The sequence below is a fragment of the Lynx rufus genome, unplaced genomic scaffold, assembly GCF_022079265.1.
Source record: "Lynx rufus isolate CCGP_SWC_20201006 ecotype Redwood Valley unplaced genomic scaffold, mLynRuf1.p SCAF_6, whole genome shotgun sequence".
NCBI classification, from domain to species: Eukaryota; Metazoa; Chordata; class Mammalia; order Carnivora; family Felidae; genus Lynx; species Lynx rufus.
Window position 1 is genome coordinate 17,064,000 of NW_025814878.1, and position 25,888 is coordinate 17,089,887.

The 25,888-nt window shown below is 37.7% G+C and overlaps 1 protein-coding gene across 12 annotated transcripts in view; it reads right to left on the bottom strand.

The window, feature by feature from the left end:
* Positions 1-25,888, bottom strand: part of AIG1 (androgen induced 1) — a 255,378-nt gene that overhangs the window by 229,156 nt on the left and 334 nt on the right. The window contains exon 2 of one of the 12 annotated variants that reach the window (XM_047102981.1): positions 25,518-25,877. The exons of the other annotated variants lie outside the window; for them this stretch is intronic. Coding sequence (XP_046958937.1) covers positions 25,875-25,877 — 3 coding nt within the window. The 3' untranslated portion in view covers positions 25,518-25,874. Of the gene's footprint in view, positions 1-25,517; positions 25,878-25,888 lie in introns of those variants that run through there. 12 annotated transcript variants of the gene reach the window in all.

Sequence of the window (25,888 nt, forward strand, 5' to 3'; positions counted from 1 at the left end):
CATTTTAAAAATTACTCATACCTCCCCTTTCTGAATGCCATGCACGGCTTTGCCTTTTCCCCTCACATGCTGCCCCAGTTCTTAGTGTTGTCTTGTATCTTCCCTCTTAGGTAAACTCCCTTTGGTTTATTGGGCTTTCTTGGCTAGAGAGGCTTCATTAACCACTATGTTACCCTAGCTCGACCACGTTCTCAGTATCCTGCTATGTTCTCACTGGCCTGTGCCATGTTGCTATGATTTCAAACAAAATTTGGTAAAAATATAGAAATGTGGCAATGAGCTGAGACACACAGTGAGGGTCTTATCTTAACTGAACTCAATTGCTAATATGTCATTTTCTGCTCAAAACAGACATCCCCATTTCTGGGGTTTAGTTCCAAGCTCAATAGTTATAGCCCTGGGACCCATTCAGGATATTCTATGACTTTTGAGGTTTCTTGGTTTCCGAACTGAAAAAGAAAAAGAAAAACAGAAGAGCTCACACATGGGAAAGACCAAGAGGTCTTTAGTGAACCAAATGTCATCTACTCAGAGGTCTCTAGATCCACAAAGTGCCCAGTTGAGACAGAGGACCACTGTCCTTCTGCACAGATGGCATCCTCAGGATAGAAAGAGGGTTCCTCCTGAAGAAAAGAATCCCTCCACTAAAATGAGGCCAGGAGGAAGTACCACTCTCAGAATGAAAAGAAAGGCCAGAGTCCTTCCCTTACTGCTCTAAAGGGATTAGAGGAATATAGGCTAAAGCCTTAATATAATAGGGCTGTAAGCACTTCAACTTTTCACTGTTTCTATATTTTATTTCAGTACCTCGTCTGTTACTATGGAATTGAATGATAAACCATAAAACTCTTAAGGAAGGAAGGAAGGAAGGAAGGAAGGAAGGAAGGAAAGAAAGAAAGAAAGAAAGAAAGAAAGAAAGAAAGAAAGACCTAAGGAGGCACTAGAAAGGTAACAAAGAGGATTCTCAGAAACCAGCATAGACCAACTCTTAGCTCTATATTTGCTTATCACATGGCTTCTGGGGAACACCTCTGGGGTTCATTAAAATAAAAACAGAAATCTCTTTCCATCATCCTCAGCATCTCGAGCAGCAGCAGCTGCAGCACATCAGAAAGACTGTCAATTCCTTCCATTTAGGGCAGAAAATAAAGGCAAAAATATTTTGATGGGCAAGTACTTTTCACTCAGATAATCGTAAGAATCCTGGCTAGTGACCAAGCCTCTTCCAAGGCCCCAGTAATTCTCCTTTAGTGAACAATTTTGGGTTAGAGCTTATCAGGAAAACGGACACTCACTAGCTCATTTTAGCAAACGTCTATATTTATCACATCTACCCTGTCAATGCTATAAATGAAACCTCCAAGAGCTAAAACAGTGAACTCCTAAATACAGCCATATACTTCACCAGGCAAAGGCAGAAGTGGATATATACATTCTACCAAGCGGTGCAGTTCTGTATGTGGGTGGACGTGATGTAGCTAATCAATGTTACCTTAGAATCCAGCAATGATGGTCAGAAGTAGACTTTTCAATCATTCATAAGATCCGGCGTGTCTCTCTCCCTACACTTCCCCATTGTTTTCTAAGTGTTTGGGCCCAACACCTTCCTTAGACTGCAACAGTTTTGAAGGCAGGGACTGTATACCTGTATATTACTTGCCACTGTATTACCGTAATCTAGCAGAGTGGCACATCGTAGGTATTCAGAAAGTGCTGAGTAGACAAGTCAGCTAATAAAAGTGGCTATATTCATTGCCTTCATGCTGATTTTAAACGTACGATCCAGGGGCGCCTGGGTGGCGCAGTCGGTTAAGCGTCCGACTTCAGCCATGTCACGATCTCGCGGTCCGTGAGTTTGAGCCCCACGTCGGGCTCTGGGCTGATGGCTCGGAGCCTGGAGCCTGTTTCCGATTCGGTGCCTCCCTCTCTCTCTGCCCCTCCCCCGTTCATGCTCTGTCTCTCTCTGTCCCAAAAAAAATAAATAAACGTTGAAAAAAAAAATTAAATGTACGATCCAGTGACACTTCCCACAAGAACACTTCCACTGGCAATGGCCCAACATATAGATGTATGTTAGATATTTGTGCCTGAAGTATACACAAATCTTCAGGACTCTGGCATAACATAAAAAAAGAAAGTAAAACAGCAATCCAATGAATGGAGTTTTATTTTTATTTTTTTCATTTAGTTTGTTTTCGATGAAAAACTAAATGACTACTTTGACATGGCTACATCTGTCTTGGCTTATAACTCACCTCTGCATTTTATTAAGTCAGATATCTGTTAACTAGAACAAAAAGTAAAGCTGTATGATGGCGATGAAAAATATTATTGGCCACTATTATTTTATCTAGGACTCTAACTCTTCAGGGTTCAGAAGGCTACAATGAATGCAACAATGAGAAATTATCATAATCTCCCATTGAGGATGCTGTGTCCACAGTCTTTAAAAAGTATCTGCGGAGTCCTGAAATAATGACATTTCCATATAACATCTCCTGGATGTTTTAAGTCATTCTTCTGACTGAAAATGTTTGCCCAGACATTAATTCAGGAGTCACAGGAGATGGTTTCTATGGTGATTACATCTGACAAACGTTTCTGGACTCTCATCTTTCCGATTTTCAGGGCCCTACCTTTCATGCTGTCCTCCAAAAGCTTCCAGCCTCTCTGCACCAGTTCCAAGCTCTATTCTAGATGGAATTCATGCCCTCAAGCATGATCTTCCTCTCCAACCCTTCCAAGTGACTCCTCTTTCTTCTAACCAATAATTCCCAAGAAATTAGGCTAAAATGGTAGAAGGAAAACAATGTGATTACCTAATTAGAGTAATTCACACAATGGTGTGAATAATTGATATGTACCACTCTTTCAGGCTACTTGTACTTTAATTGATGGAAAGTTCTCTCCAGGATTTTTTGATCATTGGGTTTAGTGATCTCCCAGATGCCTCTGCATGTGCCGTCTCACTATCACATTTTCTCACCTTATTCCTCTAAAGTAGAAATTTAAAGAATAAAAGCCAGCAGTCTGACATCTCATTTTTATTAACTTACCTATGTCTGCTACTCAAAGCAGTTTAACAGCAGTGTAAGTAAAAAGAGTTAATAAGGAAAACCAAAGCTTCTCAAATATGCATACAAAGATGACACAAAGTAAAATTCAAACTTTTGTAACAGTGAGTTTAAATCAATTATTTAAGGCCATAAACTTTAAGTATGACCATATTATTCTATTCTCCATTAGCATCTAATAAAATCTTCATGAGGGGTATGTATGTATCACTTGTCTTTTAAAACAAAGGGAATATAGATAGATCAGAATATTAAGACAGCACTTTTACAATCAGGTAGCTTTAACAAACACATTTTCATAATATGAACTCCTCTATTATTCCCTAAAGTAAATGAATGCTTTTTTTATTTTGTGGATTCAAGTTACGGCCAAATGTCCGTTTCTTCTGTTTCTGTTTCCCTTACAAAAATAATTGATAGCATTTTCTATCCAAATCACATTGAGACAAAATGCCGAAGTCAAAAGAATGATTTTAATGAAAACCAACCCCAACCATCTCTGAGACCAAAGTAAATAACCAAGGTCAATGAGTAGTACTTGGAGTTTTCTAAGAGCAAAGGGAAGGCCTCTTCATGTAAATCTTATGGTTCAGAGGATCCACTTGGCAGCTGACATCGGAAGAATAGAAGGTACTAGCACAAGCAGAGGCAAAAAATAAGCTAGTCTAGTAGTGGGTGGCACTAAGGCCCCTGAGATTGATCCATGTGTGTTGACAGTTTCAACAATGCCGATCAAAGCTATAGAAAAAGTAAATACAGTTTAAAATCAGTATTGACACCACTGGCAAACAAATACAACTGCACTTGAATGGAATTCACCTTTGGCTGAATTTTCTTAAAAAGCTGGCCACAGGTCTTCCATTAACACACATGTTTTGGTTTGGCATTGGGCCTCGCAAACAACAAAGCAGGTGAATTCCACAAATATATGCTTCCAATAAATCATTCTGTCAGTTAGATGGTAACATTTACATATCACCCTTCCAATTCCTAATTGTCTAATCAGTTGCAAGACTGAATTACATAGTACGCAAGGCAATGTCAAACACAGGCATGTAAACAATATCACAATGGCTCATTGTAGTGTCAGGTTTACCCTCCTACACTTGATCTTGCCAAAAGGCCGAGAAGCAAGAAGTTTACCCTCCTTAAACATGCTACTTCTATTTGGATAAAGAAAGCTTCCATGATGATACCATTTTTATAAAGGCCCAACCAAGCAAAACTAACCAACACAATAGATGGCCTAGAAATACATACTACTTTTTTAAAAAGGGCAATGATACACACAAAATTCAGGACGGCAGCTACTGCCAGGCAGAAGGCAAAAATATAGGATGGGAAAGGAACATGATATGGAAAGGAACAGGAGTAATAAGCTCAATTTTATAATTATACTTAATAACTTATACGCCGGTCTATTTTATTGCTTTATATTTATCATTTGTTCCACGACTGACTTTGGAAAAGTTTTTGTCTTGTTTAGAATACAGAGAACTCTATGTAATAGAGCATAGCAAGCCTGGATTATGCAGAGAGAGTACCCATATTTATTGTTAGTTAGAAGTTCCTTTGAAAGCTCTTTGATCTTTGCAACATTTCTGGTTGAAAAGCATGTGAAGTTTTCTTCAGTAGCAGCAACATATAAAAAGAGCTAATGATGTGCTTTTACTTTGATATTGAATACTTACTTTTTAAAAAAATAAGACTTTTTTTTTAAAAGCAGTTTTAGGTCCACAGCAAAACCGAGGGAATGGTACAGAGATTTCACGTACACTCTTGCCCCTCGTCCACAGCCTCCCCCATCATCAACACTCCCTTGTCAGAACAGTACATTTGTTACAACTGATGAACCTACATGGACATATCATTGTCACCCAAAGTCCATAGTTTACCCCAGAGTTCACTCTTGGTGTTGTGTGTTCTATTGGTTTGAACAAATGTGTAACAGCATGTATCCATCATTACAGTATCACACAGTATTTTCACTGCCCTAAAAATCTTCTATGCTCTGCCTATTCATCCCTCCTCCCACCAACTCTTGGCAACCAATGATGCTTTTATTGTAAAGCATATATAGTTTTACCTTTTCCAGAATGTCATATGTAGGAGTCATACTGTATGTAGCCAATTCACATTGGTTTCTTTCATTTAATAACATGCATATAAAATTCCTCCATGTCTTTTCATGGCCAGATGGTTAATTTTGTTTTTAGTGGTGAATAATATTCCACTGTCTAATGTACCACAGTTTATTCATTCACCGACTTAAAGATATCTTGGTTGTTTCCAAGTTTGGGCAATTACAAATAAACATCCATGTGCAGGTTCTTTCATGGATATAAGTTTTCAACTACATTGGGTAAATACCAAAGAGAATGACTGCTGGATCATATGGTACGAGCATATTTAGTTTTGCAAGAAATAGCCAAACTTTCTTCCAACATGGCCGTACCTTTTCCAGTAATGAATGAGAGTTCCTGTTGCTTCACGTCCTTGCCAGCATTTGGTGTTGTCAATGTTCCAGATTTTGCCCATTCTAGTAGGTATGTAGTGGTAGTTCACTGTTGTCTTGATTTTTATTTCCCTGATGATATATGATATGGAGAATCTTTTCATGTGTTTATTTGTCATCTGTATATTTTCTTTGCTGAGGTGTCTCTTAAGGACATTGGCTTATTTTTTAATCAGATTGTTTTCTTACTGTTGAGATTTAGGAGTTCTCCTCCTCCTCCTTATTTATTTGTTTATTATTTATTTATTTTAAACATTTTAAGTTTAAAAGAGAGAAAGCATGAGTAGGGGAGGGACAGAGAGAGAGGGAGAGAGGATCCCTAGCAGGCTCCATGTTGTCAGCACACAGCCTGAAGCAGGGTTCAATCTCATGAACTGTGAGATCATGACCTGAGCCAAAATCAAGAGTTAGATGCTCAACTGACTGAGCCACCCAGACACCCCAAAGGTTAAGAGTTTTTTGTACATTTTGGACAGCAGTGCTTTATTAGACATGACTTTTGCAAATATTTTCTCCCAGTCTGTGGCTTGTCTTCTCCTTTTCTCATCTTTCACAAAGCATAAGTTTGTTATTTTAATGCAGTCCAGCTTATCAAAGATCTCCTTCCTGGATCATGCTTTTGGTGTAGTATCTAAAAAGTCATCACCATACCCAGAGTCATCTAGGTTTTCTCCTATATTAACTTCTAGGAGTTTTATAGTTTGGCATTTTACATTTAGGTCTGTGATCCATTTTGAGTTAATTTTTGTGAAGGGTGTAAGGTCTGTGTCTAGATTCATTTTTTGCATGTGGATGTCTAACTCCAGCAAAGACTATCTTTGCTTTTTTGTCAAAGATCAGTTGTCTGTATTTACATGGGTCTATTTGTAGTCTCTCATATTTTGTTCCATTGACCCATTTAGCTGTTCTTTTTCCAATACCACACTGCCTGCAGTATGATAGCTTTCATTAAGTCTTGAAGTCAGGTAGTATCAGTCCTCCAACTTTGTTCTCCTTCAGTATTGTGTTGACTAATCTGAGTCTTCTCCCTCTCCATACAAACTTTAGAATCAGTATGTTGATACTCAATAAAATACTTGCTGGGATTCAGATTGGGATAAGATTGAATCTACAGATCAAGTGAGGAAGAACTAACATCTTGACAATATTGAGTCTTTCTATCCATAAATATAGAATATCTCTCCATTTATTCAGTTCTTCTTTGGTTCTAGCCATCAGAGTTTCGTAGTTTTCCTATATAGATTTTGTACATATTATGTTAGATTTATACCTAAGCATTTCAGTGTTGGGGGTCGTAATGTAAATGGTATTATGTTTTTAATTTCAAATTCTATGTGTTCTTTACTAGTATATAGGAAAGTAAGTGTATCCTGCAATCTTGCTATAATCATTAGTTCCAATAGTATTTTTGGCCAATTCTTTCAATTTCCTACATAAAGTTACCACTTTTTAAATTAAAAACAAATATGGCCATCTTTGGCAAAATAAAAAAAATGTGTGGTTACTCCCCTAAATGCCAAATTAAAAAAAATTTTTTTTAATCAAAAACCTTTTGTTAAAATCTGTCCAACATTTAAAACTGGTTGAAAGATTTTTTTTTTGGCATTATGTGCTTTGACCAATATTAAAGTTATTCTCTGATTTTCACAATTTCTCACACAAAGGGATATTAGTTGATCATTTTCATCATGTAATCACTATAGAAGCTATGCAGGTAGGTTGCAAATTTCAAGAGCCAGATATGCTTGCCAAATCGTTTACATTTTCAGGTCCATTTGGAATAAATGAGATATCCTTTGGGAAAATCCACAGAAAATACAAATAAAAATTCAATTAACCCATAAAAATAATGCACTCTGGATGTGTCCAACATCATAGTCCCGGATGATGGTGCTATTTACTGAGATAGAAAACAATGACGTAAAATAGTTTTGGGAGGTGAAACCAAAAATTGTTTCTGAGCTTAAGTTTGAAATGCATATTAATCCTCTAAGCGGAGACAGAAAGCAGGAAGTTAGATATAGGAATATGGAACTCAGAGAGATGGGACTCAAGATACAAATATGGAGGATCATCCTCCATAGGAGGTATTTAAAGCCATAATGTGGGTAAGATGCCCAAAGAAGTGAATGTAGACTGTACAGTGAAGAGAGCTTAGGACTGATTTCTGGAGCATTCAACACTGAAAGGCTAAAAAAAGGAAGAGAAACCAGCAAAGGAGACTAAGAAGAAATAGCCAGAAAAGTAGGAAGAAAGTCAGGAGAGTATGTTTGCCTGAAACCAAGTTTTAAGAAAGTGTTTCAAGAAAGAGAAGGTATAGGACTGGATCAAGCATTCCTGAGAGCTTCAGTTAAATGAAGAGTCAGAATTGACCATTACATTTGGCAACGTGGTGGCCACTAATGACCTAAATTAGAGACTTTTCAGCAGAGCGGAATGGGTTTAAGAAAGAATGCGAAAAGAGGAAGTGGAAACTAAAAGTGTAGACAGTTCTTTCAAGGAGCTTTGCTGAAAACAGAACAAGAGAAATAAGGTGGCACTAAAAGAGTCAAGACCACGATAAATTTTACTTTGTTTTGCTTATGTTGAGAGATAACACAGTATGTTTGTAGATTGATGGAAATGAAGCACTCAAAATGGAAAATGTAGGGGAGAGAGGACAGACTTCCAGAAAGGGAATGCTCAAGTAGGCAAGAGGTTGTGGAGTCCAGGTACAGGTGGAGGAGTTGCCCTGGGAAGTACTAACAGTTCATCCATTGTAACAGAAGGGGACTGGAATTCAGATTCAGATGAAGGGAGATCAGCAAATCTGATGGCGGGAGAATGTAGAAGTTTCTTCTGACTGCTTTGACTTTCATATTGAAACAAACCACAAGTTCATTACACTCTCCAGCCAGTATGAAGTCTGTTCTTGGAGTGAGAAAGAGATCTAAGAGAGAGGATCAGGGAGGGAATGACCAAGATTCCAGGACAAAGAAAATAGGCACAAGAGACACTGTGAGAATAGGAGATTAAAATGACTAGGGAAATGTAGTACGGTGTTGGGCAGTGCTGAGGGTCCACTACGTATTTGTGGTCATAAATATCAAGCAGGATCAAACATCATGCTTCCGTGAATTTTTTTAATCATGCTCAGCTGCTCAGGCGCAAGCATGAATCGGCAAGTGGTTGGGTTTAACCCGAATTACACATATTCTAGACAAATAAGACTGAAGGCAAAAAGGGATAGCATAGTTGATGATTTGTAAGGGTGTGCTTATAATATCAGACCACAGAAGTTATGCAAGAAGAAAAAAAAAAAACAAGAGCGGATATAATGACTGGGAAAGGTACTGCAGCAGAATATTTGAGAAATTCTCCCAAGTACAAAATAACAGCAGGCCCCGTTTCAGCAAAGAGCAAGGGTACATCTGACAGGCATTCTCCTAGGAAAAAAATCTCTTTTCTTTTATGATTTAGATCTTCTGGTACAATGCTGCTACCTTTCTATTTGGGCCTAAGGTCACTAATGGCAATTTTTTAAATGTTAAATTAGGTCACATCATAATGGCTTTTCTGTGGCAAACAGAAATTGGCTCAGATATGTTTATTAGAGTCAAATTATGACTTTAACTGGTGTTAATACATGGAAAAAGTTTAAATATTATCAGAAGAAATTCATTCTAAATTATAATGCTGGGATGCCCTCCAGTACAAGTATAAAGTAGAAACAAAGCAATTGCAATTATATTATAGTATCTATGATACACTCCTATTTACTTCTAACTTATGTTTGATAGAGATCCATTTTTTTTTTAATTTTTTTTAATGTTTATTATTTTTAAGAAAGAGAGACAGAGCATGAGTAGGGGAGGGGGAAAGAGAGAGGAGACACAGAATCCAAAGCAGGCTCCAGGCTCCAGGCTCTGAGCTGTCAGATCCGATGCGGGGCTCGAACTCACGAGCCATGAGATCATGACCTGAGTCAAAGTTAGAAGCTTAACCGACTGAGCCACCCAAGCGCCACGAGATCCATGTTTTGATTGAAAGGTATATTTATTCTTTTTTTGAAATTACTTTTTCAAAGACAGAGAAGTCACTAGGAAAATTGCTTATCAGTTACTGTCATGTAGCATTGATTGACCATATCAACATAGCAGTATGTTCAAATAAACATAAGCGAAATCTTAACCCAAGGAAATTCACATTGTGAGGTATCAAGGCTACAGTGACAATAACACAAGGTTCTTCTTTTTTAAAATTCTATGTTATTTGAAATTGCAATTTAAGAGCAAAGAGGGGGACAGTCTGATTGGATGAGGCCTTTAAAATATCTTAGTCATTCTCATACTAGATAGGCCTAAAGAAGGCTGGAATTGCCCTTTAGACTGATCAATGATAAAAGCATACTAATGGTTTAGAAAAGATAATTTAGCCCTAGTTTAGGCATAACAATTTATATGCTTTCATGTAAATTGCAATGAAAGCAGCAAAAAGCAACACTGCTCAGCTTAGTACTTTCAGTTACTAATTATAAATAACTATTATGTCTATTTACTAATTATAAATATCTATTCATGTCTTCTGCCCATTCCTTAACTGGATTATTTGTTTCTTGGGTGTTGAGTTTGATAAGTTCCTTATAGATCTTAGACACTAACCCTTTATCAGATATGTCATTTGCAAATACCTTCTCCCATTCCATAGGTTGCCTTTTAGTTTTGCTGATCATTTCCTTCACTGTGCAGAAGCCTTTTATCTTGATGAAGTCCCAGTGGTTCAATTTTGCTTTTGTTTCCCTTGCCTCTGGAGACACGTTGAGTGAGAAGTTGCTGCAGCCGAGGTCAAAGAGGTTACTGCCTGTGTTCTCCTCTAGGATGTTGGTGGTTTCCTGTCTCACACTTAGGTCTTTAATCCATTTTGAATTTATTTTTGTGTATGGTGTAAGAAAGTGGTCCAGTTCTCCCAACACCATTTGTTGAAGAGATTGTCTTTTTTTCCATTGCATATTCTTTCCTGCTTTGTCAAAGATTATTTACCATACAGTTGTTCTTATGTACTCAATGATGTTTATCTCTGCTAGGAAATATTTGGTCTTACTAGGTCTGTATAGTATTTCCTAAGCTTCCATGTAGATAACCTCTGCTCTATTGAGATGGCATTTCCCCCAATTCATAGGTTGGTTCTCTGTCACACTGAAGTAAGGGAGCACATGCAAAAGAAACTGTAAATCCCAGAGTACACTACTACCAACAGGTGTCTTCTTATTAGCAGGAACTGCCAACACTTTGTGTATAAGACATCTCCCAGAGTGCAATGCAATTAGTCTTCTTCCAACTTCCTTCCTGCCCTCTTATTTTCCGGGTTTTATAGAAACCAGTCAGACAACACTTTGACTGCCTTCCAGATCTACCTCATGGATAAAAATTAGTCTTTCCAAATACTTTATCCCTGACAAAGCCATCATCTCAGCTTTTAGACCAGCAGATATGAGGGGTTATCAATTACATATCTGAAAACAACTTTATGAGCCCTGGCTTTCATGGACTATTCTCTCTGATTCTGGAGAATAAATCTGGCTATAAATTCTAAATTTTTAAAATTATTGTGAATGTTCATCCTTTCCATATATCTATATCTATATACATGTCTATATATATACATACACACACATAAATTTCTGTCATCCCTAATATTCAGATGAAGAAACTACGGCACAAAGCAGAGGTTTTACTCAAGAGTCTGTGTACTTAATCACTGAACTCTATCCTTTCTGAACACTATATTTAGAGAAGTAATCACTTTCATCTTAAAATGACCACGGTTCTCTTAAACTGTGGTTCTTGTCCCTGATTATAGGTATATATGTAACAATTATAATAATAACAGATAACACCTATTAAGTATCTGATACATGCTAGGCATTAAGCTATGCAATTACCTCATTTAATTCTCACTCCTCTCTGTGAGAGATACTATCATTATTACCATTTAGCAAATAAAAAGAATAGGCCTTAGAGAAGATAATAAATTTACCCAGAGTCAGATCACTGGTAGATGGGAAGGCTGGGATTCAAATTCAGTCTGATTCTTGAACCTAAGTGCTCACGTCTTATGCTATAAAGCCTCTATATAACAGGTATACAACATGCGGTATATAATTCTCCAATAAACTGAAAGTATATTTTACTACAAGTTACATGTTAAGCATTATCATTATCATTTTATATATTATTGAATTATAAACAAATAACTTGTGAAACATAAATGTTCTTTCATCATATACAAATAGCTGCAAAATAACCAAAGACTTCTTAATGTATTTGTAGTCAGGGATTTAAGTTCAACAATTTTTCCTATATTCACTTTGGTAGATCTTTGTGCACTACATGAAGAGGCTTTCTTACCCTCTGACTTTTTGTAGGATTTAGTCAATGAGGAATACTGTCAGGAAATCAGACAGAGGAAGGAAAGGAAACGTGGGGTATTTGTTTTACTTACTCAGTTCCTGAAAGGTCCCTGCATGCTGCATGAGCACCAAAGCCACCGCTCAGGTCTAGCAGTGGTAACCTGCCCCCTTGTTATTAGCCTGCAGGTTTTGTATTGTATCTTATGACTTCGCTATTTACTCTGTCCACACTTGTAAACCATTCCTTCATTAAACTCACTCAAATTGCCCAATTTATGCGCCATCTTTCTTCTCTGACAGATCATAGAAGTGATCTGTTCTCGCATAGAACGCATGCTTTCATATTTTAGAAGAGGATATTTCCCCATTCTACATGCATTCTTAACGTTCATACGTCTCTTTAAAAAAAATAGCAAAGACGTATCACTATAATTACAAAGAAAATGATGTGTAATGTTATAGCTAACATACTTTCTTCAGACTCCTGATGTAGCCTTTCAGATTGGCTCTAGTCAATCATTCCTGACTCAGCTAAAGTACAATTTTCATGCAAGACGAATGGAATGTACAAGAAAACCCATGATCATCGTGCACTGCAAATTATTCTTGCTCACTTTATCCATGTCAATTCTGTCCTAATTAGGATGTTGTAGGCAATTGAAGATTTATGTTTGGCTCAAATACGTATGAGCCCAAACTAAATGTGCTTAATAGCACTGGTTTTTGTAAACACAGAGTCAAAGACAGCTAATCTTTCATACTTATGAGATACATAATGAAATATTTGCAGGGCATCTCCTGGACAGAAAATTGTTAAGTTTAAGCATCTTGAGTGATCAGTGAAAGTAGTTTTCTATTCATAGTGTTAACTAGAATATAGAGACATAAGTATTCCAAATATGTGACAGTGTGTATTTGGATTGATTTAAGATCGTCTCTTGATTGAAGATAATCTTTTGAAGACTTTACTATAATAATTCTGCCTCTAAGAATTTATCTGAAGAAAATAATCACAAATGTGTGTAAAGATTTATCTGTTCCCCGCGACAATCAATATGAGCATCCATATTAAGGAATATGCAGTCATTAAAATGAGGTTATGGAAGAATGTATAATGGCAGAGGCAAATGTTTACACAATATGCTAAGCGGGAAAAAACAGGAATTAACATTATACGTAAGCTACTTCTGGTGCCAGCCAAGATGGAGAAAACTGACTATAGACTATCATTCTCACTAATTACAACTAATAACCCTGAAAAAAAAAAAAACACAAAAATCAACTACCTGAGGATGTTGATAAGTACACATAGCAGATGGATTGGGAACTAACGTAAAAACTTGAATAAGGATGCATAAGGGGTGAGGTTGGTGGATTTTATTTTTCCTTTCTTCCCTAAATTTGACCTGAGGGTGAGCTGAGTCTTGGGATCATGCAACTAGCACTGACAGCACAAATTCTAGGAAAAACAGCCAGAAGACTGAGGAAAAGATTCCCACATTTTAGAGATCATGAGGGAGACCTTTCCCCGCCCTCTACTTTTCCCTTTTATTTTCCTCTCAGCTACAGAGCTACACTGGCAATAGCACAGTGAAAAACCCATCTCTCTAGCCAGAGGAATTGGGAAAAAGGAAGCCCTCGTGTACAGAGAGTATTGGAGGGTTATGGGTTTTCTTCTCTTGCTGCACCCCTGTGAAGGCAGCCGCAATTGTGTAGGACTACATGACAGTATGGGAGGCTAAAATTCTGAAAGCATTCCATGTTCTGGCCAGAGGAACCAAGAAAAGGAGCATCTGAGAATTGAAAAGTATGGGAGAGATCATGGAGAGAGAAGAGCTGAAAAAGGTAACTCTCAGCAAACTAGGAAAAGAAGGGAAGATACTCAAATTGATAGACTATTTGCAACACGATTTATAGCTAACATCATAATTAACTGCAAAAGAGTTTTACTCCTGAAAAAGAAATAAGGCAAGGATATCCACTCTCACAACTTCTGTCCAGTATTGTACTAGAAGTCTTAACCAATGCAATAACACATGCAAAAGAAATAAAAGCCATGAAGATTGGGGGAAAAAAACTGTCTCTATTAGTAGATGACATGACTATACATATAAAAAAAGAAAATCCCATGGAATCTATGGCAAAGTTCTTAGAATGAATACGTGAATTTAGCATCTCTATATACTATATATTAACAATAAACAAAACAATACTATGTTTCACTGAGGAGAATATACACATGGCAAGCAAGCACATGAAAATATGTGCAATATTATTAGCCATTTGAGAAATGCAAATTATAACCACAATGAGATCCCACTACACACCAATCAAATGGCTAAAATGACAAATAACATCAACTAACTGGCAAGAATGTGGAGAAACTGCATTGCTCACACATTGCTGGTGGAAATGAAAAATGGTACAGCCACTCTGTTGTTCTGGGAAATTTCTTTTAAAATGAAGTTTGCAAAATTAAAAAAAGAATTTACATAAAATATGTAAAAATGAAAAAAAAATAAATCAAATGAAATAATAATAATAATAATAATAATAATAATAATAATAAACTAAGTCTGCAAATGCCACACAACCCGGCAATTGCCTTCTTAATTTTTCTGCCACAGAAAGGAAAACTTATGTTCACACAAAAACCTGTGCATGAAGGTTCATAGCAGTTTTATTCATAATAGCTCAAAACTTGGAACAATCCAGATGTCCTTTAATGGGTGACTAGTTAAACTGTGGTACATTCATACCATGAAATACTACTCAGCAATAAAAAGGAACAAACTATTGACACATATAACAACTTGGGTGAATCTCCAGAGAATTATTCTGAGTGAAAAAAGCCAATTCTAAGAAGTTATGTGTATATCAATTCATTTATATAAGATTCTTGAAATGACAAAGTCATAGAAATGGAAAATAAATTAATGGTTGCCAGGGGGCAGGGATGAGGTAGAGGAAGAAGGTGTATGCATCCATAAAAAGGTTACATGAGGGGTCCTTGTGGTAAGGGAACTGTTTCATATCTTGACTGTTTAAATGTCAATATCCTGGTTGTGATATACTAAAGTTGTACAAGACGTCACTACAGGGGGAAACTGAGTAAAGCCTACACTAATCTCTCTGTGTTGTATCTTACAACTGATACGAATCTACAACTGTCTCAATAAAAATGTCATTTAAATATAAAAGATTTACTTGCCATTTCCAACAACATGAATGGGCCTAGAGAGTATCATGCTAAGTGAAGTAAGACAGTCAGAGAAAGACAAATACCATATGCTTTTACTCATATGTGGAATTTGAGAAACAGATGAACAAACTAAGAAAAAAAGAGACAAAAAAACATACTCTTAAATATAGAGAACTGGTAGTTTCCAGGGGGGAGCTGGGGGGGGGGAATGGGGAAAACAGATAAAGTGGACCAAGAGTACACTTACCTTGATGAGCACTAAGATATGAATTGAATTGTTGAATCATTATATGGTACACCTGAGACTAATATAACATCATACATTAATTATACTTGAAAAAATTTGATAAAAGAATAATTTTTCAAGTACTGTTTATAATAGTACTAATAAAAATAAAACACATAGGTATAAATCTAATAAAATATGTGTAGAAGCCATAGGCTGAGAACTACTAAACTCCGATGAAAGAAACTGAAGATCTCAATAAATGGAGAAGTATGTTATGTGCATGAATTGGATGAGTAAATATTAAGATGTCAATTTTCTTTAAATTGTTCTACAGATTCAATGAATCTCTCTCAAAAACTCCCAGCAGGATTATTTATAGATACTGACAAGGGTGTTCTACAAAGTAATTAGACTAGCCTCAACAAATCTTGAAAAAGAAGAAAGTTGGAAGACCCCCACTACCTGCTTTGAAGACTCATTAGAGTAAAGCTGCAGGAATGAACACAGTGTGGTTCTTGTGAACAAACAAACACGTACAGCAGAAACAGACCTACAATGTAGTCAAATTGATTTTGGACAAAAATGAAAGGACAGCCTTTTCAAGAAATGGTCCTGGAACAATTGTACATCCATATGCAAAAAACAAGGTGGGGGTTGGGGGGCGGACTCAACATTTACCTCACACCATGCCCAAAAAGCAAAGTCAAAATAGATCATAGGCCTAAATGTAGAATCTAAAACTATAAAACTTCTAGACAGAATTAGAGGAGAAACTCTTTGTGAGCTTGGGTTAAGTAAAGAGTTCTTAAATAAACATCAAAAGTATGTTCCATAAAAGAAAAAAAACGTACTTAACTGGATGTCATCAAAAGGATAAACTTCGGCTCTGCAAAAGGCACTGCTAATAAAATGCAAAGATACCCCAGGAAAAAAAAGTTTACAAACCACATATTTGGCAGAGAACTGTTATTTGGCAAACACAAACACTCTCAAATCCTAACAATAAGAAAACAATCTATTTTTTTAATGAGCAAAAGATTTGAACGGACATTTCAAAGACGATACACATATGACAAACAATGCGCAGTTAAAGATGCTTAACATCATTAGGCATGAGGGAAACTCAAATTAAAACTACAATGAGATACGACGACACAGCCGCAGGAATCATTACACTAGAAGAAAGACTGACAATGCCACACACTGATGAGGACACAGAGCAACTGGAACTCTCAAGCGTCGCTAATGGCAATGCAACACGGCGCCTCCATTCTGGAAAACAGGCTGGTGGTCTCTTATCAAGTCAAACATATATTTGCCGTATAACCAACCAATTCCACTACCCTCCAAAATGAAAACTCATGTTCACATAAAAACTTGTATGTAAATGTTTATAGCAGCTTTTTTCATAATCACCTCAAACTAGAAAAAACTCAAACTACTCAAACTTATGAATAATCAACAAAATGGTACATCAACGCCATGGAATACTACTCAGCAATAAAATGGAACAAACTATTATTGTATACAACGTGGAGGAATCTGAAATGCATTATGCTAAATGAAAAGAGCCAGGCTCAAAAACTACGTATGGTATACCTTATATATTTTTCTAGAAAGGCAAAACTATAGGAATAGAGAAGAAATCTGTGGTCCCAGCGAAGGATTTGACTATAAGGAGTCAGCATAAAATGATATTTTTATGTGATCATGGCTACATGACTCTATGCATCTGTCAAAATCACTGAACTGTACACCAAAAAGTGAAATTTGGTGTATGTTAATTTCATTTAGTTTTACGTATTAAAAAAAATTTTTTTTAATGTTTATTTATTTTTGAGAGACAGAGAGAGACAGAGCACAAGCAGGAGAGGGGCAGAGAGAGAGGGAGACACAGAAAGTGAAGCAGGTTCCAGGCTCTGAGCTGTCAGCACAGAGCCCAACACGGGGCTTGAACTCACAAACTGCGAGATCATGACCTGAGCCCAAGTCAGACACTTAACTGACGGAGCCACCCAGGCCCCCCTGGTGTATGTTAATTTTAAAAATGAATGCACACAAATCATACGTATACACTGAACTTGTGTTTTAAAGACAAGTATATATATATACAGCTCAAAAGGCAAATACCAAAATACTAACATTGGTATCTCTGAGTAATAAGTATTTTTCTGTATAACTCAAAAACATAACTTTTTACAAAGAATGTAATTTTTTGTGAAATCTGACTCTATATGCATGTATACATATACATAAATACCCGCAGTCTGATTCTCTATGAATGCTTCTGTGTGTGAAGTTCTGAAATACCATCTTGAAGCACGAAAATGCTAAGATGTACAGAAAATTAGGGATCATTAAGATGGAATATACTCTTTCCTGTAGCCTTCTGTATTGCACAAATTTTCGATAATTCTACATATTATTTTTTTTAATTTTTAATGTTTATTTTCGAGAGAGAGAGAGAGAGAGAGAGAGAGAGAGAGAGTGTATGTGAGTGGGGGAGGGGCAGAAAGAGAGGGAGACAAAGAATCTGAAGCAAGCTCCAGGCTCTGAGCTGTCAGCACAGAGCCCAACATGGAACTCAAACTCACAAACTGCGAGATCATGAGCTGAGCAGAAGTCGGATGCTTAACCGACTGAGCCAGCCAGGTGCCCTGTCTACGTATTATTTTTGATATCAAAATTTTATTTTTTTAATTTTTTTAAAGGGATATATTTTTTTTAACGTTTATTTATTTTTGAGACAGAGAGAGACAGAGCATGAACGGGGGGAGGGTCACAGAGAGGGAGACACAGAATCCGAAGCAGGCTCCAGGCTCTGAGCTGTCAGCACAAAGACCAACGTGAGGCTCGAAATCATGGACCGCGAGATCATGACCTGAGCCAAAGTCGGACGCTTAACCTACTGAGCCACCCAGGCACCCCTGATATCAAAATTTTAAATTATAACCCAGTCTGACAGGTCTAAGTATAAGTCAATACAAAGGGGCTAGATCATTGTCTGACTTTTTAGAATCCCAGGCTTCTAAAGCACTGTAATGAACACATTCCATTTTCTCAAGATTGAGAATGAGAGTAATTCTTGTTACTTTGCAAATTCAAGCAATTTCTCTGGTTATTCTTGATTAGCATATCTTGATCAAGCTTATCAAAGCTACATTCCACTCCACAATGGACCTGATCAAGGGGCCTTTCACATTCAAAGAGAGCTCCCTGCTCTGCAGGTGAGAAATGGGCCCTTTAACTGCCTAGCTACAGACTGCCAGACACAAAAGAAAGCTATGTTGTTACTGAAGCAGTAAGGTTTTTCCAAATATGCTTGGATCACAGGAACATCTGATTCAATATGGAAAATTGTACTATTGTTCACACTTCCACAGAAACATATGACATTTCAGGGCAACGCAGAGAAACAAATGAAAACCCTCAAGAGCAGCTACCAATTTTGCTAAATGTTATACCAGACATGAAGGATGGCGGGGACGGGGAAAAAAGTGACCTCAACTAGTGGTCAGATGACTTTCTGTAATTTCAATAACATTTGCAACTAAGAAAGGGGAATGGGTGATTATATCATCAACTATTTCCCCCACTCTGACAAAACCAGGCCCCTATTTTATGTCTAATCCAAAAGAAACATTTTTCAAAGAGGGTGAAGTGGATTCTGTGTGAAGCATTATACTCACAATTCTTCCCCCAGGTTAGGAAAAAGCATGATTTCCTCAAAATTTATGGGCACATTTTAGGGTCAAGTCCAATTCTACTGAAAAAAAAAAAAAAAAAAAGTGCTGTCTCACCCTCTTTGTGTACTATCCAAAGAAAACACAACAAACAAACAAACAAAACCCCACCTAATTTTGTTCACTGAGTACTCAATGAACTACTGGCCTTTACATGGCACTTTGTGGTTTTGACTGGCAAAACTAAGTACCATAGTTACATAATGATACACAGAATCTCTTCTCAAGATATTTTATTTCCTATTTAAAATTAAGCCATGAACTAGAGTCAAGAATATTTTATTATAAGTACATAAGTAAATATAAGACAAACTTAAATGCATTAGTATACTTATGCAATTTATTTTTAGTTTTTAATGTCCAAAATTCTTAGCATGTCTAAACGCAAAAAAATGTATCCCCTAGGTATACTTGACCATTTCCTGCTCTTTGAACACCCCAAGCTTTTCAACATCTGAGCCTTTATTTATCCTGCTCCCTCTGTGGTTTTCTTAAATTCTTTTGCAATAAGGATTTAGATAACAAAAATAAATACCTAGATTATATTACTTTAAACCTCTACAAAAATGCCTTTACCCAGTCAAAATATAAGACCATGTTTTTGGCTTTCATAAAATCTTGATATAAGAAACATCAATTATAAAAATATTTCTATGTATTCTGCTAAAAATCAAAGGCATTATCCATCCACTATGCTGCCCAATGTCCTTTAAAATTTGTTGTTTTTTTAATGTTTATTTATTTTTGAGAGAGAGAGACAGACAGAGCAGGAGTGGAGGAGGGGCAGAGAGAGAGGAAGACACAGAATCCGAAGCAGGCTCCAGGCTCTGAGCTGTCAGCACAGAGCCGGACATGGGCCAAACTCACGGGTCACGATATCATGACCTGAGCCAAAGTCCTTCCTTTAACAGACTGATCCACCCAGGTGCCCCATACCCAATGTCCTTTACATGACAATGGACATTACATGTCCATTACATTACAGGACAATGTCCTTTACATGAAATTGCTTGAATTTGCAAAGTAGCAAGAATTACTCTCACTCTGAGAGAGAAATACCCTTGAAAAACCAATGCCTGGAAAGAACTATATTTTTCCTGATAAATTGCTACGCTTCTTTTATCCAATGCTAGAATCAAAACTGTATTCTTTTTTGCCTTGGTTGCCCTGAAGATCAGCTAAATTTGGTTTCCAACTGCAATAAATAACCCATCCCTGGTGTCTGAGACATACATATTTGTCCCTTTCTTTTACTTTAAAGTTGCAATTTTTTTACATCCTGTTTTTAATTATGTCACAATAAAAGTCACCTGAAATATGTTCTGAACTATGTTTAAGTATGTTTTAAATACAGTAGGCAGAACTAATATATTGAGGCTGCATCCTATAAGCTATTCCATGTTAAACCACAAAACAAAAACAGTTTGGCCTAGAGCAGTATGTATCAAGCTAGAACACGCACAGGAGTCACGTAATGGTCTTATTAGAAGTCTGGATTATTTATATTCAGGGGCGCCTGAGAGGCTCAGTCAGTTAAGCCTCTGAACAGTTGATCTCAGCTCAGGTCTTGCTATCTCAAGCCCCACACTGGGCTCTGCTCTGGGCGGTCAGCCTACTTAAAAAAACAAAAGAAGACAAAACAAAACAAAACAAAACAAAACAAACGTTGGATTCTATTCAGAAGGTTGGGAGTGGAGCCTGAAGTTAAACATTTCTAATGGGCTCCCAGGTAAGATCATTCCTACTGGTCCTCAGACCACACTTTGGGGAGGCCGGGTCTAAACAAATGTCCTGGTAATGCATGAATGAAAAGTCAGCACAAGAGAAACAATGAATACAATGGAACCCTAAGAAACTAGAACCCTCAAAATGGTGAACAGTACAAATCAGAGCAAATGGAATAGCCTATTTCTGTGTCAGTCTTTAAAAATCAAAATGTCTCGGGCCACCTGGGTGTCTCAGTCAGGTGAGCGACCGACTTGGGCTCAGGTCATGACCTCGCGGTTCGTAAGTGTGAGCCCCAAGTCAGGTTCTGTGCTGACAGCTCAGAGCCTGGAGCCTGCTTTGGATTCTGTGTCTCCCCCTCTCTCTGACCCTCCACCCCTTGCACTCTATCTCTCTGTGTCTCGAAAATAAACATTAATTTTTTTTTTAAGCAAAATGTCACATATTCAAGATCAGTATTAATTTTTTATATAACAAATGTCCAGTTCATGTTTTTCAAAGAAGTTGATTCTGACTCGTGTGTTATACATTCTACCATATACATCTGAATAAAATTTTGGTTGATATGTTTCAAAAATCCCTATTACTCTCAATGCTCTAGGAGGAAATAGGACAGGAAAACTCATTGGATATTTGGAAAGTTTCCATTTATTCAAATGTTTACGTTTACAAATGTTTATTATACTCCACCACTACTTTGAAGCCTCAACATACAATTGCCTTTTTCTTTTAATTTATTTATCCTGGTTGTATTCTAATTCTTCATTTTTACCATCTTTGGGAGCAATTCCTGTATAACTTGGAGAATTATCCTTTAATCCTCCAGTAAGTGAATGAATCTGCATCATTTCAAGAAAATTAATCAGCTGTGATGCTGGTTAAGGAAATACTTAAACATTGGTTCGTTTCAATTTTCTTTCTTTCTAGCTCATTTCCAGTTCAGAGAGTGTTCGTGCTCCTGGCATGAGATGTTGCATAACGTCACAGAGAAGAAAAGACCTAGTTTTTCCAATCTTGTTCAGTTTTTATAGACTCTCATAGTGCCTGTTGTTAGTTTCATATCAGATGCAGTAGGCAAAAATCTGTATTTTGGTTAAAGCTAAAATTAACCAGTTACCTAATACACATAAAGAACTAGTTGAGTCACTGTATAAGTACAATAGCATTTAAGTTTTTTTCTGGGTCAGAGGATTTAAAGCCAAGTGTACTAGTTTTCTGTTGCTGCTGTAACAAATTACCATAATTTTAGTGACATGAACAGCACAAATTTATTATTTTATAGTTCTGGAGGTCAGAAGTCCAAAAGTGGGTCTCACTGGACTAAAAATCAAGGTGTCAGCAGGACTGTGTTTCTTCTCAAGGCTCTAGAGAAGAATTTATTTCCTTGCTGTCTTCAGCTTCTAGACACCTCCCACATTTCTTGGCTCTTGGCCCCTTCCTCCACCTTCCAACCCAGCAGTGTTGCGTCTCTCTGTGACTTTCTTCCACAGACACATCTTCTTCCAACTGATTCTTCCCTTCTGCCTCCTTCCATTTTAAGAACCTTTGTGATTACACTGGATCACATGGATAATCTGGGATAGCCTCCCTATTTTGATGTCAGCCAACTAGCAACCTTAATTTCCCTTTGCCGTGTAACCGAACATACCCATGGGTTCTAGGGATGAAGATGTGGACATCACGGAGGACTCATTACTCTGCCTGCCACACCAAGCCAGTATTCCATTTCTATTTACTGACTTGAATTTCTGAAACACTCTAGTTCTCTTATAGTTTTTCAACGCTAGGAAAAGAAGTTCTTGGGGAAGAACACTGTAGGATTACCGATAGCAGTAACTTGTGCTTGTTTTGAAGCATGAGCTCTGCTTCTACTGGGATGACTCTAACACTCAAAGGAAGATAGAGATATAGCTGGAATGGCCAATACCACATAACCGGTTATCTGCTTCCGGATACATGCAGCCTGAGAGTCCTTCCTGACTTACATTCTAGTAAACTGATGCTGTGGAACATAGAATCAGACTGTGGCCACCAGGATAACATTTGCTCTGCAATCCAAGTTGGTTAGAAAAAGGGCCTTCTCGTTAAAGTTTTAGAAGCGAACCCCACCTCCAAAATTGCTCTGATGCGTTTAGAATCATTAAAATTGTCCAAGGCCCTAGAGTAATAAAGTTTATAGTTTGTTTTAAAAAAAATTTTTTTTTAATGGTTATTTATTTTTGGGAGACAGAGAGACAGAGTGGGGGAGGGGCAGAGAGAGAGGAAGATATAGAATCTGAAGCAGGCTCCAGGCTCTGAGGCATCAGCACAGAGCCCAACATGGGGCTCAAACCCACGAAGCACGGGATCGTGACCTGGGCTGAAGTCGGACGCTCAACCAACTGAGCCACCCAGGTGCCCCTATAGTTTGTTTTAAACATGCAAAAAAATGAAAAGTCAAATGGGTAAATTAGAGTAGCCTGATCTCTTCATGCCATTACTAAGGACTGACAGTTTGTTTCAACAGCGTACCGTGCTTAAACTCTGAAGACACTAAGTCTCTAATTAAAAAAATAATACTTTGCATCAATGTTTTTATGAATATATTCTAGACATACTTCCTCACAGGAACTCTTTTTTTTTTTAATTTTTTTTATCTTTATTTTTGAGAGAGAGAGAGAGAGAGAGAGAGGGAGAGAGAGTGAGTGTGGGGGAGGGGCACAGAGAGAGAGGGAGACACCGAATCCAAAGCAGGCTCCAGGCTCTGTGCTGTCAGAGCTCGAACTCACAAACCGTGAGATCATGACCAGAGCTAAAGTCGGACGCTTAACGGACTGCACCACCCAGGCGCCCCAGGAACTCTTGATTAAAGATAATTATTCTATCTCAATCAGAAGTCACAGAAAGTAAAAAGTCTGAACAACTGGCTTGAAGGCACTATACAAACTGAATCTAAATATGAAACAAACAGAACTAAATTTGAACTCATTGCCAGAATTCTAGTAGGTAAGAGTATGTTTGTGGTGATTATATATTGAAAACAGGCATGTCCAATCATCAAACGCTTAAGTACAAATTGCAGGGCAGTTCAAGTACAGCCAAATTGGCTCTACTCTGGTATCATGTCACAGAAAGGTTGTGAAAGGTATACTGTTTCCTGAGAGCCTTATTTTGTAACACACGTAAGCAATGCCAACATGAGAAGGTGTCCTCTCTCACGGTCTGATACTCTCAAGTTTTACCCCCCTCACCTGCTGACCCCCTTCCTGACCTCCCCAAACTGTTCTTAATGCAAAGGTACTTCTGAGAACTGTTCATAGTTTCCATGGCCCTGGTAGGGTCCCCATCAGTATTTCAACTCATCACCGCTCTCTGGCAACACACGAGTGGGCCAGCTCTTAGTGCGATCTGATTAAGGAATGCGATAAGGTAGTGATCCAAGAGGAATTTTATTCACGCAGCCCCTAAAAGAATTCCGAAAATCTATGCACATATTTTTAAATAACATCTAAACATTTTTAACGTAAGTTTAAACACTTGAAAAAGGAACATGATTTTGAATGCTCTGATACATATTTATCAGAACCTCAGGGCTGCAGATTTCACTCATTCAATCTACGGAAAATGTCTGCTCTATAACATAATTGGCATAGCCAATCCTCATTGACAAGCCAATCAACCCAATAAAACTTTCTGTCCAAACAAGTCTGACTTCGTTTTTCAATCAAATGTGAAGAGAGTCTTGGTGACAATCCATATTCAGAATGCTAAAAGGAACCGAGAAATACAGCACAGAGCCTTGTCATGTGCTCATCTCTTGCATGAATGAGGAAGAAAGAAGAACTAGCAGACATTATCCATGCTCAGAGGCAGATCAGTTTCAAGAAAAAGATGGAAGTTGAGGATCTGAAAACTGAAACCATTGAAACACTCTATGCCCTGAGAAGTCTTGTTGCCCAAGGGCATGTGCATAGTTTGGAAACTGCTGCGAAAAGATACTTAAATTCTTTTTGGAAAGTGAAACAAATATAAAACGGTATTTCTAAACAAAAAGCCCTCAACTGCATTTCTTTGAGGGATCCTAAGCCTTTGGAAATACCTTAGAACACGTATCACATTCTCTCCATCAAAACGGAGGGTCAACAATTAAAGCTTATAATCTTGCTTGTGCAGCCAATCTCACATATAATCTTGGATGGGCAGTTCTGGTATCCTAGGAATTGCTTCTACATTTTCTCTAGTCTTTGGAACTCCTTGATTTGTTCTAACCCTCTACCCATATTTGGTCATTGTTTAGTGTAACCACACAGCCTAAATTAGTCACCTTTCACCCATAAACTCCTAGATTTCACCCCGTGTCATTATTGGGCCTTATGCTCATGTTCTGATGCTCTGGCCTTTTTCAGTTGCAGAAGTGGATAAGCTTTATTTCAAAAAAATAAAAACAACCAAAACAAAAAAACAAAAAAAACCCAAAACCAAGTGCAGCTGCCAAGGGTATGCTGTTGTGTCATCAGAACTGTTTATGCAAACCACTGCAGACGTTAGGGGGAAAGATAAGGAGTGTAAAGTCCTACTGGTAAGGCATTTTGAAAGCCTCTCTCCTAATGTTTCTGGGAGAAAGGTTAGAAGTAAATTACTGACAATGGGTAAGAAACCAGATGCAAAGAAGACAACTTTATTAGGCGCTTTCTCTTCTTTATGAGGATTTTGGTTCTCTCTGAGGAAGCTCCAAGTAATTCAACCATACCCAGGTTTCCTTCTGTTGCTGCAACTTGATCCCACGGTGGGTGCTCTGGGAAGCACGCTGAGGGCGAATGGGTCTGAGGCCACTCATGACCAAGGTCGTCTGATCCATTTGTTGAGACTCTTTCCGTGTCACCTCTTAGAAGCTGGTCTGGGTTCCCCTCCAAACAGCCCCACCACCTGGCTGTGCCCACCTCCATTCGTGCCCCAGCTACCAGGTAACGGGTGGTTCAGAGGTGCTGCTGCGGGGGGCAGCCAGGCCTTTAGACGCAATCACTGGGGGAGAG